The sequence below is a fragment of the Lepidothrix coronata genome, unplaced genomic scaffold (genome assembly GCF_001604755.1).
Source record: "Lepidothrix coronata isolate B3197 unplaced genomic scaffold, Lepidothrix_coronata-1.0 Scaffold0, whole genome shotgun sequence".
Classification (NCBI taxonomy): Eukaryota; Metazoa; Chordata; class Aves; order Passeriformes; family Pipridae; genus Lepidothrix; species Lepidothrix coronata.
Genome location: NW_016690180.1, coordinates 6285773 through 6300498, shown reverse-complemented (window position 1 = coordinate 6300498; position 14726 = coordinate 6285773). Strand labels below are relative to the sequence as shown.

Sequence of the window (14726 nt, the reverse complement as noted above, 5' to 3'; positions counted from 1 at the left end):
TGATGAGCAACTGACAAAATATACCAGGAGAGCACAAACCCCTGTGAGAGTTGGGACACAGGTCTTTAAGGAGACAAGACAACCTAGCCCTTAGTGCGACCTTCAGATCCCCCCTTCCCTTGGTACCCCCTCAGAGCAATTTCTTTCCATCTGCTGCTGATGGATGCTTGCCTCCAGTTCCCTTCAACTATGACTTACATCCTGGATAACTGATTTTAGGAAACAGGCTTGCATTGTCAGAAAAAAAAACCAAACCATTAAAATCCCTGACATCTATGTAAAACACTAAAAATAGAAGCACTTTTCCCAACAATCAACCAGAAAGAACACAATACATTGCATTTAAAAGAAAAGTAATATATATCTCAACATCCATTTCGCATTAGCTGCATTGTCAGTATTGAATAATCTAGTGTCCAAGTGGATGTAATTGGTTCAGTATGCTGTAGCAAGAAAAAGAACATTGGTTACAGAGAAATAAAAACTTTGGCTTACCTACAACTGCGACTATGTATATCACAGACTGGTAGCTTTCATCATCTATTTTAGCTTCACAGAAGACCATGCCCGCATAGTTGATTAAATGACTGGGTATAGTGAAGCCTTTTTTATTATTCCACGAAATGGATTTACCATCAGGAACAAATATCTTTTCTGGATATTTCTGTTTGAAATGTTGATAAAATACATAGTCAGATTTCACAAATCAAACAACCCTGAATTTTCACCTCCAATATTTTCCATAACGGCAGGGTCCCCCTTTTAACATCCTAGCTCAGGCAATCGGTACACACTTTGAGAGCACAGGACTCATCTTGTAACCATAGGCTGTAAAATTCCCAAGGATGGAAAGAAGTTTTTATGAAATGTATTTATACTTCAAGCAATGTATTTATGCCACAGTGATTTCAACTAACTTTTGAAAAAATAACAAGCTTTTTCCTTACCGCATGTAGAGATACATTGAGATTTGATACAGTTCCAAGGCACGGCACTACCACAGTTTTATTCTTAGTGATGTACACAATGCCAAGCTGATCACTAACTGAAGTCACAAATGGTGATCTGTAATCTAGAAGAATATTCAATTGATAAATGGATTTATTTGTCACAAGATTATGGAGGAAACTTTTCCAGTTTTGTTCTTTCCCTGTGCATTTTTTCTCAAATCAGTTTATGTGATGAAACACTGAAGTAATGAGACTAAATGAGGAGTACATATTTTGATAGACACCCCACCCCCCAGATTTAGAATATCGTTATTCTCAAAATGGTTATCAGCAGCAGTGCACACTTTGGAAAATGGCTTCCTGCCACTGCAGTCCTTTTGCCAACAAAAAACTGATTTACCCTAGCATGACTTTCCTTGCATAAGTATTACAGGAAATATCAGTTAAAAGTAGTGACATGTTACATTGGCTCCCCTGATGGCAGCATCCTTTTCAAAGTCAGACAAAAAAAAAATTACCTTCATGATATAAAACAAGGCAACTCATGTACATAATAACATCTCATTTCTCAAAATGGTAATTTTAAGTTAACAATAAAAAGAAAACAGGACACATATGGAAATGAGGGTGAAGCCATCAGTGCAAAAAAGGCAGATACCTCAGTGAACGCGTGTACTGAAGCTGACTGTATAACTGGAGGCTTTTCAGTGTCTGTGACACTCAGCTGCATTGCCGCCAACAAAACTGAGTTTGAAAACTGAGCTCTTACAGCCTAAATAGATTTTACCACCACAGTCAGCAAATGTATGGAAGTTTATGTTTTGAGGTTTGGGTGGTTTTTTGAGGCTTTTTAATGGTATCAGTACAAACTGTAAATGGGATCGGATCTGCCAGTTTTAACAAATGTAGAATCTCTGTAATCCTCTCTCATATGAAACTCCTGCTCAGGTCAGTAATAGCTCTGCATTCATGAGGACAGGCTCAGAGCTCAGTGGAGATATGTATGCTAAATTCTAGGTGAGGGAGAATAGCAGACCATGTACTGCATATGGCAGGTCAGTTCAAAATTATAGGTACAAAGGCTTTTGTGTTGAGGGCAACTAGCATACTGACATTTAATTACTCAACATGAAAACAAGGAAAAAGTTTCACAGAATCAAAAATTCTAGAATTAATAAATTCTAGCATCAAAACTGTTTTGAGACACTTGATATCCATTTTTTCTCCTGAAGCTAGGGAAAGAGACACCTGAGAGCTGTGTAAGCACTTACCTTGAACATAAACATAAATGGTTGTAGCTGCCTGATTGTCCCTGTAAAGGCATCTGTAGTCCCCTGTGTCATTGCCAATGACTTTGAGAAGAGTAAGTGTCTTGCAGTAGGGGCCATCACTGCAGTCTGTCACAGAGATACGCTTCTCAGCACTGCTCTGGTTGTTCGGCCAGGACCACTCCAGTGGTCTCTGACCGCTGGGAAAGCAAATGTTAGAGGAGCATATGTATGTGATAAGTGCCAGTACTGATGTCTGGGTGGTGAACTCCAGCCCCACTAGTCGCTATGGAGAGGAACAGACTTCACCCCGTCACACAGAGCATCAAGCCACGTAGAATACATTCACATAACCTATTGTTAATAGCTATAAGGAAGCTTCTGAAATTTGCATTCTGATGAATCTAAGTGACGAAGCATCCAAAAGAGAGCATCGAGAGCATGGCTCACCAGTGGGCTCCACAAGGACCCAGCTGATGCTTCCTCCTCCCAGCTACCCTGCACTCCCCAGCTCTCTCTTGCTGCAACCCTCAGACAATTTCTAAAGCCTGTCAGGGAAAAGTGAGGCAGGGGCACAAAGGGAATGGGGAGAAACAGGAGTAATGACAGGGAAGAGATCACATCATCTGTGATCCTGCACAAAAACTCTCTACATAAACTACCAATCATCAAAATCATGTTAAATAGATTTGTCCTTACCTGCAAGTAATATTTAGTGTGTCATTTGCCGTTATTGTGAGGACATCTTTTTGGATGTTAAGGGTTGGCTGATCCAGAGAAATAAATAAACCTGCAAAAACATGTATGAAACTCATTAAATAAACCAAATAAACAAAGTAAATGGTACTCAATCAGAAAAGTATTATATCTAGGAATATGCTGCATGTTTTAAGTGGACACTTTCACATCAGCTACTTAGCAGTGAAGGGTAAATAATGACTTTTCACACATCCCAAAAAGTTCAAAAACTCTGTCATAACAGGAAGCAAAGGCAGATGGTCAGGAGTTAGCTGGAGAGCACTACAATTCAGCCAGCCAGGGTGGAGTTCCTGTTTTCTTGCGTTGCCAACTTCAAGGTCTAACAGGAGGATGTGGGACATTGAAACGAAGTGAACCTTCATCTGATGATCTCACTCCCCTGGGGATTACCAACTTTTCTTATAATACATTGAATATACTTTAGTCCTTTGAGACTGTTGATCAATGAATTATGTGAAGAAACTATTTTAAAGTTTGTCACAAATTCGAGATCCCATGATCTTCTAAGGTTATTTCTTTCCTCCTAAGCAGTTAGGCAAAAATCTATTACTACCAGACTATTAGCACAAGGGCTTGCATCGCACACACCCAGAGGCACTGGGTAAGAGCTGTGATCTGGGTGGTAGTGCTTGCACTGAGGCACCAGCCCAGCCTCTGGAACATCTGGGAGTACCACAAGGAGAGCCTTTCAGTCCGCCCTGGCTGCTCCCATCACCAGGGCAATCCGGCAGCCCCAACTGGGACAGCTCGACCGGCTACAACGGGCAGAGAACGCGCGGCCAGACCGCGACCTTGCCTACTTCGCTAGCATTTCCCCGTGCTTTAATCACTTGCATTCCGAGCAAGTTCTTCGCTGATGACGGGTTTCCCGCGTTTGGTTTCAGGGACATTTCGCTCTCGGAAACGACAACTGATGCTGAAGCCAAGCGAGTAGGACACTATGCCATGGCAGGCAGTCCTCTCAGGCGAGCCAGTACCAGCCGGCCGGACAGGAGAGACCAAGAGGACAGGACAGGAGAGGTCGGCAAGCCCGCAGCCAGGGACGTCCCGTCCCACCCGGGGCTCGCACTGCCTCATCCGCTCAACCAGCCCTGACAAACCCATGGGAAACTCGCACCCACGCCGCTCTCGGCACCCGCTCGTCTCCCCGATCCCACTCCTCGGGGTCCCGTGGGGCTGCCGGACCCCAGCGGCTGCCCGACACACGGGACCGCGGGGCTCCCCGAGGGCTTACCGGGAGCCAGGCACAGCAGGACCGCCAGCAGCCGCGCCGCACCGAGCTCCATCCCGCGGCCGCCGGGGCTGCGAGGCGCAAAGCGAACCCTCTGCCCGACGGCAGCCGAGTCGAGCCGAGCCAAACTACTCCGCTCCGCTCGCCCCGCACGGCTCGGGGGATGCGGGACCCCGGGGAGCGGCACCGCCCCTCTTGTGCCCGGGGCGGGGCCCGGGGCGAGGCCCCGCCCTCCCCATCGTGGCCCCGCCCCCTCGGTCCTTACGGCGCATCCCGCCGGGGATGCCCTGGTTTGGAGGGGCCCCGGGAGCTTTCCTTCCTCCCTGTTCAGCGGCAGGAGAGCCTCAACACTGAAATTCAGGGTCGCCTGGTGCTTCGTCGTGCGTTTTTGGAGTGTCTTAAAATCCCCTCAATAGAAAAGATCCCCAATGCCAGCCCCATGGGGCACTGTCGGTGGGACACAGTCATCTTCCTGCTGGCAGCGACTTCATCCCACCGGGTTTGTCAGACGGTGTCAGTGCTGAGTCCGCAAAATGGGAGTCTTCTAATCATGTAGCATGTACCCATCACCCTAATTGGCCACATCTCAGCTGATGGGATCCAACAACTGCCTGCAAAAGTCACCCTTCCCACCCTCCAGCACATCCTGCCTTCTGTGGGATGCTCCCCATGTCAGTATCCATTCCCATCTCACACCAAATGTTGGCTTTGTTTTACTAAAATGAGCCCCCCCAACTGGAACTATACCTTTTAATCAAAATTACTAACCAGTGACTGTTACAGAGAAGTTTGTGGGATTGTCCTTCAGGAAAAATAAACACATGGTTATTAATTCATTATCCATACACATAACTGTAAAGCCTCTGGAAGAAATAAATACATCTGCAAATAGAGATGCATAGCTAAACAGGTAGACAATCAGGTAAATAGAAACACACAGCTGCATACATAACTATGCACACATATACATATATGTATTTTTATATGCTACCTTTTCCTCTTTCCCTGCAAATCTGCATGGGAACTTGTCCCCAGATGACTAAGTTAATGAAGCAGTGATTTTATTTTGCATGCAATGCAATTCCAGCTGTTTTACCATAATGGTGGTTGAGTGTAATTTCCTTTGAAATTACACCCTTGTTGCTCACAGAAAGATATAGGGAGTGGGAGAAGCCAAGTTTTTCCCAGGGATCCAATAAAATCCATGGAAAGTCAAAGAAGACTTGTGATTCAAGAGGCAAGTCGACACTATGCAAATAAAATGTGTACTTGTTATTCTTATGAGCTCCTAAACCAGAATATTGGCAGCCTTCATTAATATCCCCATATCCATTGTACTACAGGTCAGGTCATTGGTATTTCTAAGTGATTTTGGGAACTCTGGCAGTGAGTTCAACAACTGACCTTTGCTGAGACTAGGCTGCACATAGGGTTTCTGTCCTAATGACAAATACCTAGTGAGAACCAAGGGTACCTACTGCTAAAAAAACCAGTTTTGGTAACTATTTGTGATGATGCTGGTTTCATTGGGTTTGACTACAAAGAGAAAAAAAATTGATAGGGGATGGATGACCTGCAAGAACCGTTTGCCTCAAATGCAGTTGAGCTAGTGAATAAAGAAAATGAAATTATAGGGGTAAGTTGAAAACAATTTACATGAAATTATTAAGGATCTATAGAACACAGTAAAATCATTGGTAGCTCACTTTAGTGTTTTCTGCATTCCTACGTGAGTTTCCAAAATGCAACTGTAGAAAATATGCCACTATATTGGTTTTAACAAGTGCCTTCTGAAATTTAGTCAGATGATGTGCTGCTAGAACTTGCTGCAATACCACTTGGGCTCTGTTTTCATGCACAGTCATTGCTATTAAGTGAGTGTTTTGAAGGGAGGTGGCTGGTTTCATCGTTGAAAATTATTTTGGTGCCTGAGCGTTATGGGAACAAATACTCACTGTTTGCCCTAAGCATATCTAAGCCAAGATAGATGAATGCTAGATTTCCCCAGGCCTTTTGGCACTTGCCATGTACCTTGCCTCCTTCTGCCCTGCAGTGTCCTGAGGAAGGGAATTAAAGGAGGGAGGCTGACCCCTCAAACACACAAACCTCTTGGCTGGTCAGTGCACACACTGAACTGAGCAGCAGGCAGCAAGGAGTTTTGATGTTGTGACTGTTGGGCATCCACAGGGAACTGCATATTTCAGAAGCACAAAGTATTTTTAACTCACTGAGTGATCCCAGTGAGATTTCAGAATTTACACCATGTTTCCTAAGTGGGACACAATGCTCCAGTGCTTTGCCTGGCTGTCAGTAAATCTTGTTAACTAGAATAATGCTGCAGGAACTGCTGCTTCACTGTAGTACCAGGGACATGGCCAATAAGAAAAAAAACTTCTTTACACTCCAGATACTTGAATGGGGCCCTGACCCTGTAAACATTTAAGCACAAGAATAACTTTACTCTGGAGTGTCATTCAACAGATTCAAATTACTTATATACGTGGTGTTGGTGAGACTAATCCTCTCATAAGATCGAATAAAAACTAGAACCAAGAATCATGGAAAATGGTAGGTGTCTGGGTAAGTGAGAGCTAGAAAAGATGTGAGGTGACTACACCAACACAGGATGTACGATGTCATATGTACTTTGCTACACTGATTTTCCTATTTTGAACTTCGATGAGTCTTTCTCAAGTGGATTGTCACTGGAAGATGCTGTGGGAAACCTCTGAGACAAAAATCAACCTGAGCACAGAAGAAAGACGGTTACCTAAAATCCAAGTGAAAGATTCATGTTAATTTACGGCTACTGTGATAGCTACAGGATACAGATGTCTGGTTACAAAACCAAAACTCCAGTGATTCAAGGGATGACAGTTTTCTTATCCAGCCTTTTAGGCTGTGATCTCCACCCGGGCATTTGTGTTATCCTTTAGACTTGTAGAATACCTAGTATAGCCCATTTTGCACCAGAGACTATCAGTGCTGAACCATGGGGAGCTAATGAGAGAAGCCAATCATAATAATGTAATTCAGTTAGTACAGGATGGGATTTCCTCCCTTCCCAGAGACAGTTTAAATCTGAAAACAGTATGCAATGGCTTCTAAATCTACCCTAGCCTCTGTCTCAGCATCCTCACCTGCCTTGAATAACAGGAAAACCCGTCGAGACTTTTAAAATCTAGTTTACTTCAGAAAAGTGTTCCGGCCTCGGCCAGACAGTGCCACTGAAAAAATGGAAGGAGCTCCACAAAAGTTCAGTCCTCCTGCCACACTGAGCAAATCTCAGCCCAGCATGAGACTGGACATGGAGACTTGCAGGAGAGCTAGTAGCCAACAGACAGAATGAAATCAGACTCTATGCATCACTCCATGTTTTGTCAGATTGACTCCCTGTTCACACAGCATCTCTCAGATCCCCTCAGAGAGCAGCTTCCATTCTGAAACAAGTGTGTTCCCAGTCCCTGGGCTTATCCTCCTCCTTCCCTGCAGCCTCTTTCTGCTGCAGCCTGCATGCAGGGGAAGCTCTGTGTCCATGAAGGGTCCCTGGGAATGGTCTGTACAATGGGAGGGAGCATGAAGCCTTGGCCAAACAGGGTCAATGAGATTTTGTTTGTGTATCTGCTCCTCTGGTCACCAAAAGCTCATTAAAAATAAGACACCAAGAAGCAGCAGAGAAACTGGACAAGCCCCCTCTCCTCTCCTCCCTGACGTCTCACGGCTCTCTAAGACTCTCTGGCCCCATCAGGGCCTCCCAGGCAGCCCAGCTGAGGAGTCCGGCTAGAGGCCAGAGCAACTGCAGCCACAGCAGCGGCCAAGATGCCTTTTGTTTGATAAATTGCTCAAATTAATTATTCAAATTATTCAAACCTGGGGGGAGATAAGGGCTGACCCTGGGAACACTGATTATGTGCTTTCTTGCTCATGTAGCTTGATAAGTTTGCAAGTGGTCAACATGCCATGCAGAATACATATGGAATGTGGCACCCCGGAGCTGTACCTGCTCCTAGTCATACCTCTGTGCTATAGCTGGGACTACAAGCACCTCAGCGTCTAAGGCAAGGGTGGATGCTACCTTCAGTTCTGTCTACATTGCAGACCGCCCCATTGCAGCAGCCTGCACCCTTGGCCTTAGTGTGGATTTCCTCAGGCACACATCACCAGCACACTGATAAACCTTGTTGAGGCAGACAAGGAAGCACATTCAAGATGCTGCTTCAAGAAAATGAGAGGGCATGCATTTAACATTGCATGCCATCACTTTTCATGTAAATGACACGCAAAATCAGAAATAAATTTACCATAACACATACTTCATGTATAGACCCCAGAAAACATGCTGGTTTGCAAGTGATACTACAAAGGACAAAATCTAACCTTCCAGCTAGAAATCAAATAATAACTATCTCAAGTGAGAAGAGGAATGGAAGTAGGAAGAAGGTGGCACAAACTCACCCATTTTCAGACAGAGTTGCCTGAAATGACTGAGATCTGAATGACTCTATTTTAAGAATATGCCAAAAATGTTGCGACCTTTGCTGGAATCTAGGGACACGTGCCTTGTATTTGGCTATGTCCATCTATAAACAGGAGGTGTGAATTTGGCGTGCATGGACATCCCAAAAGCTTTATTGTAGCTTGGCTGGATGCTGATAGTAACAAAACTGGAGGAGTAGGTTCATTGTTGTCAAGCTCCAGACTAGTCTAATGTGCCTTGAATATGTCTCTCCACTCCTAGGCATGTAATTATGGTTGGAGGCATGTGGAATTTTAGGGACACACCTTTGAAAAATTCAACTTCTTTCATTGTTTGTTTGCTTGTCCCCATCACGACCTAAAACTGCATAACTGCTTATGCCAGGACAAGAGGGTCCTACTCACCCTCCATTCAAGGAGTTGTTCCTTTTTTTCCCCTTCCAAGCTGGTTTTCCCCACCAAACCTTTGTGGGGCAAGGGCTTTGTGGAGAAGAGACAAATGCTTTAGTTGTTTATGCGGCTGAAGTCTCTGGAAATTTCTCTGCCACTTGCAGCAGGAAGCAGCTCTGAAGCATCACTTTCTGAGCAGGAAGCAGAGGGTAATTCAGTGTCTGGGCGTTGGATCAGTTAGGCTAATGGATGGGCAACTGGTGATAGGGAGAGGCCACATAGTTTTGCACAGAAGTAAGTCACATGCCCCATTTTTTTTCCCGTTTTTTTTTGTTTTGCTTTGCTTTGCTTTACGGTTTGTTTTTCTTTTCCCCCCTTGTTTTTTCTTTTTCTTTTATGGGGCTCAAAGTTGAAAGTCTGTGAAAAAAGTCTCCAAGCCCAGGTTGACAAAACTTCTGGAGAAGGATAAAATCCTTTATTCTACAGTTCACTGGTGCAGCATGCTTTCACTGCATCCCCTCCCATGAAGCTACTTGCACCTCACAAGAGTACCCTCACCTCCATGCTGCAGGAGTGGAAAGCAGCATCCTTAGACACTTTGTCCAGATGGATGTGTTTTTATGCAAATCCCCTTAATATTCATTGAAGCTGAAAAAAGGCACAAGCATCACACTATTCACAAAGAGGGTCCTGGGGAACGACCTGGATTCTGGACTTTGCACCTGCAAATTCTGAAGGATTTTGTTCAATGTGGAACAGCACCATCAGGAAACCTGAAATTGCCATCTGCTACAGTGTGGTGTCTAAGGCTTTCTCCAGACCTGAAGCCAGGCCTCCCACAGCTGAATTTACGTGGTGGTTGAAGTCTAAATGCTTGGGAAACAGACTGCCAAAGATATATGTTACTAGTTTGTTATGAAATTAAAAATTAAAAATTAAAATTATGAATGTATCTTACAGGGAGCCAGCATATCCAACATATTCTTACAAGTCATCATTGTGTCAGGAGTAGAAGCAATGCAACACAGCTCCCAGGGGGTCTGTGTGTCCAATATCACATAAGGAAAAATCTCCAGATGAAGGGTTTGTTGTTTGTCACACGTTTCTGCAATGGAGGTGCCTCAGTGTCTGCTAAGGATTTTATCATGTTGAAGCCTTTCACTGGTGTGCAGTCTAATGAGACGTCTCTCCTACATCTTACCACTTCTTAAAGGAAATATTGATGAACCTAATATCTTAGAGATATTTAAGCACTGTCATGTTTGCTTGAAACTGACAGAAGAGTTAAAAAATTATGAGTCAAGTAGATAGAAAAAATAAACAGACACACATGATTAGGTAAGTCCTATTTCCCTAGGGAACCAGGCTTAAAATTTACAGGTCACACCAACTGGAAAAAACTGCCAGCACTTCATGGAACAGGATTAGAAGTTGAAACTGGAGGCAACTCAAAGGAGAGCAAATTGCTGTTAGAAAACCCAGCCTACAAAAAAAAGCTGAAAGATTTGAGACTGTTCAATCTAGAAGAAGAGACCAGACAGACAGGTGTGATAACAGCCTTCCAGCAGGGAAAGGCTGGAGGTCCCTGACCTATTATTGTTATAGCCACCAAGGGTAAGAGAGGAAATAATTTTCTGGACAGGAGATTTATCTCAGATAATGGGGAAGATTTTCTGACTTCCAGGGCAGTTAAGTGCTGAATAATGTTGTCTGTGGAGTCTGGGACTGACATCAGTTGCAGTGTTTAAGATCAGGTCTATCAGATCTTTGTCAGGGACGAAATTTAATTCTGGTTTACACTAGAAGTAGTATTAGAGAGTCTTCTCAGGTTTATTCAAGTCCCATGTATTCATAATTGATAGAAATACAGTTTGTGGTTCCCCGTTCTTTAATAGGACAGCCCAAAAATGAAGCACTTCTTTATTGAGTCAGATGTAACACTTCATCCAGCCTACAATAACATTTCAATATTTCTTTTCAGCTAGAAGAACTAATATGATCAGAGGGAGCTGATACCTCTTCTATATCTTTTTTTGGAAGGTTTGAAGTGACTGGATTTGTTGTCATTTTTTATGAGTTCAGCAACAAAACTGAGAAAACAAACAAACAAACAAACAAAAAAGCATCCAATCTTCAAACTGTTAGCCACATCTCCCTAGTTCCATCTAGAAATTCCTGGGAGAGACCTCTTGGCACAACTTGATGAAGACTTCTAAAATGTATCAGTAGTTGCCAAAGTACAAATAACGTTTTATAATGATGGTTCAAAATTATATCAAGCAACTTTCCCAAATCAGTGCCAATGGCACACAGTGTGTGACTTCTTTCTTTCTCAACTAACTCTTGCCAGTCCATTTAAACAGCATTCGGGGAAACTTCCAAACTGGTTCCTCCCAGGTAATTAATTTTCTTCACAAATATTTTCACAGCCAGGATAACTAAATGGTACCTGAATTGTCTTACAGGACACAATGTAGGGGCATAAGAACATAAAGAACTTTAAGATCCATAAAAGGCACAGCAAGGGCTCCCACAGACACAGGAGAGATCTTTCTTCCATTCTTCTAAAGACTTCTAGTACAGCTGGCTCTCAGAGTCCCTCTGAAGAACTATTTTTATCTCAGCAGTGAGCAAGCTTTGTTTTAAGTATGATATGGTCAAAATTTATTTGCACAGCAGATATCTTAAGTGTGATTAAACCCTTTAAAGTTGTAATACAGGAGTTGATTTTTAACACCTATGTCCCAAAAGCCTTTTTTTTTTACAAAATGTAAAAGTTCATCACAACTAGTAATGTATTTGCTTCTTAATATTTTCTTTGTTTTATTTTGTACCCATTTTTATGAGATATTTGCCATCATTTGTTCCAAAAAAAAAGAACTGGTCCACTCAGGGCTTCTGTTCAGACTTCCCTTTCAGGAAACAAATTAATCAGGTTTGAAAAGGAACAGGGATAATAATATTATCAGGGATAATATTCTTTGCTGATCAAATTCCTCTGTTTACAGGGGTACAAATCAACTTTCAACAGTCTGGAGAAGCAGACTACCTCAAACCTCACATCACATTCTTCACCCCCAAGCCAGAAACCCTAACCCAAAACTCTGGTTGCTATATATTTTGCCTTTGTGAACAAGGTGACTGACTGATTACACCTTTTTTTTTAATCACCTGACTATTTTCTCACATATCTCATTCAAGAAGAAACATCATAGCAAGTGTCAATCCACCTTCCCATTGTTTTCTGCTGTGGCTGTTGCTAAATGAATCCTCTGAACATTTAATAGCTGATGTGTGGCAATGTGGGAATCAGAAGAAAAGTATCAACAGGAAAGGCAAGGAAGTGACCAGGCACTGACTGTATTCTTCGCTGACTTTGTCTCACCAAAGGTTGTCATCAAAGGTTAAAAAATACATTCCACTCTGTTTTCTGGAGAGGGATGCCTGAACAAGCCATGTGCAAAATTCAGAGAATTATCACTAAGGCCAAAAGGAAATATTAGGACATATAGTCTGACCTTTGAAAACCACAGGCAGCAAAAGGAGCCCACTGGGACATGATGCTTCATTACAGAAGTGTAAATTCTACTACAAGAGAAGAGGAATATTTATGAGCAGTTTGAGCCTCACTGAAGTTAGAGCCAGACAGTTAATAGCAGATGAAGGGCTCAGAGCCTGCACATTATCCAGGAAGATTTTAGGATCATATGTAGTAGCAACCTTAGCACTGTGTTGAGATTATTCTAAAAAGACTAGCAGTAAGTGTACACTCATATATATCAGGCTATAATATATACATTTATAAACACATATATATATCTGTACTTTGTTAGAGGTCAGGAACATTCCTGGAATTCTACTAGTATAGCATTTATTAACTACACAGTAAATATAGTTGATAAGCATTTTGAAATTATTTCGTTTCACTGAATTGCTGATTCAGTGCTTATAAGTAATACATTACCATTCCCATCCTTTCAGTTGTGGGAGTAACCAAGGTGACCCTTACTTGTTACACTCCTGTCCAGATTCAAAGGGAGCTGATTAAGTCTAACAATGCCGAAGAAACTATAAGGAAAGCACAGACCCCTGGGAGGGCTGGAGGGTTTCCTAGAGAATCATCCAGCATGTGAGGAAGTAGTCCAGGAAGGAGTCCAGCTCTGTTCCTTTCCATCGCTGGCATCACATTTTCCAGGCAAGCCCTGGGTACAGAACACCACAGACCGGGAAAACTGATACACAGGAGACCACGTGGTGGAGCACTGCCAGGCACTGCTTTCTCTGCAGAGGCTATAATTCCGTGGTAGCTTTTGCAGCTGATACTACCAGTGAAATGCTGGGCAATGGAGAAGGGGTGAGATGGGAATTGTGAGTCCAAGAATGACACGGTGCAAACTACGTGGGTGCAGAAGTAGATAGGGATGCCAAGCTCCAGGCTTAATTTAGCAGGAAGAACTTTCTCCTGAAGCCACAACTACTGCCATTGGAAATGAGTGGAGCAAGCAACCATTTAGGTGAAAAAGGTGAAAACTTTGTAGGATTGTCATGGACCCTAGATTATCTGGTTTTGGACTTTTGTCTATAAAATGCCACAGGATGTGAGTCAGCAGGAATTCTCCATAAGCCTGAAATTAGACCCTTTATTGCAGGAAGTACTGTGCCAGCACTGGAGTGTTAGCACCACACAACACACACCTCCTTATTCTTTGACATCTGCAGACTGTAGTGTGCCAAGAAAAAGGTAACTGAGCAGTTCAAGGAAGGAAGACATTGAGATCAGGGTCACTGATATCTGCCAACAAGACTTATCTTATTTCAGCCTTCGAAACACAGGAATATTTGATTTGTAAAGGGTGAGAATCTAAGCAAAAAATTGCAATTTCTGAATTCTTAAAAATCACAATTTTTTTTTAACCTAGAAAATGTAGCAACTAGAGTCAGCGAAGAACAAATCTGTCTAACATCCACAGGTGTGTGAACAGTCACTATGTAGAATAAGCCTCTGTCTCCTCAATCCTTTCTCTTCGACTCATTTATAAAGTTATTTACTTTATTCACTGTGAATTTGCTATCCTCTTGTCATCATTTCAGTCACTAGATTTTTTTTTTTTTTCATGTGAACCTGTGAAAATATTTTGATTGAAATAGTGCACAAATATCTCAGGCAAATCCAAGGTATGGATGTCAAAACATGCTAGGAGAATAACACACCTACTGGTATATATTAACATTATCTAGTTATTAAAGGAAGTGAGCGGGAAAATATGGGTATATGGTTTCTACCAAGTAGAGGGAAAAAAAAGAAGGACAGCTCCCGATTAAAAGCTGTTAAAGGACTTTGAATTCTGCTTCCCTTCCTTAATCCATTTGACCTATGAAGCATGGCCCCAGCTGGCCAGGAGAGCACAGATAAGTAGGCAGCTTTACCACACCCGCCTGGTGCAGTCAGCAAAAGTCACTTTCTGTAGCTTCCAGCCTTCCCCTTGGATATGCATGTCATCAGGAAAACTAAGCCCAGGCTCCCTACTTTCTCTTCCGCCCCTTTAGCTCCACATGTTTCCTGACCCTTGGCTCTTCTGCTGAGAGGGCTTGCCACCTGCACACCGGCTCTGCTAGCACAACCACATCCTGTACCTTCCCCATGTCCAGGGT

At 43.0% G+C, this 14726-nt stretch overlaps 1 protein-coding gene across 1 annotated transcript in view; it reads right to left on the bottom strand.

The window, feature by feature from the left end:
- Positions 1-4281, bottom strand: part of KDR (kinase insert domain receptor) — a 33641-nt gene extending 29360 nt beyond the window's left edge. The window contains exons 1-5 of the mRNA XM_017805571.1: positions 4212-4281; positions 2918-3008; positions 2222-2418; positions 948-1072; positions 496-664 (exon numbers count right to left, since the gene is read on the bottom strand). Of these exons, the coding sequence (XP_017661060.1) occupies positions 496-664; positions 948-1072; positions 2222-2418; positions 2918-3008; positions 4212-4263 (634 nt within the window). The 5' untranslated portion in view covers positions 4264-4281. The remainder of the gene's footprint in view (positions 1-495; positions 665-947; positions 1073-2221; positions 2419-2917; positions 3009-4211) is intronic.
- Between the last annotated feature and the right edge of the window lie 10445 nt (positions 4282-14726).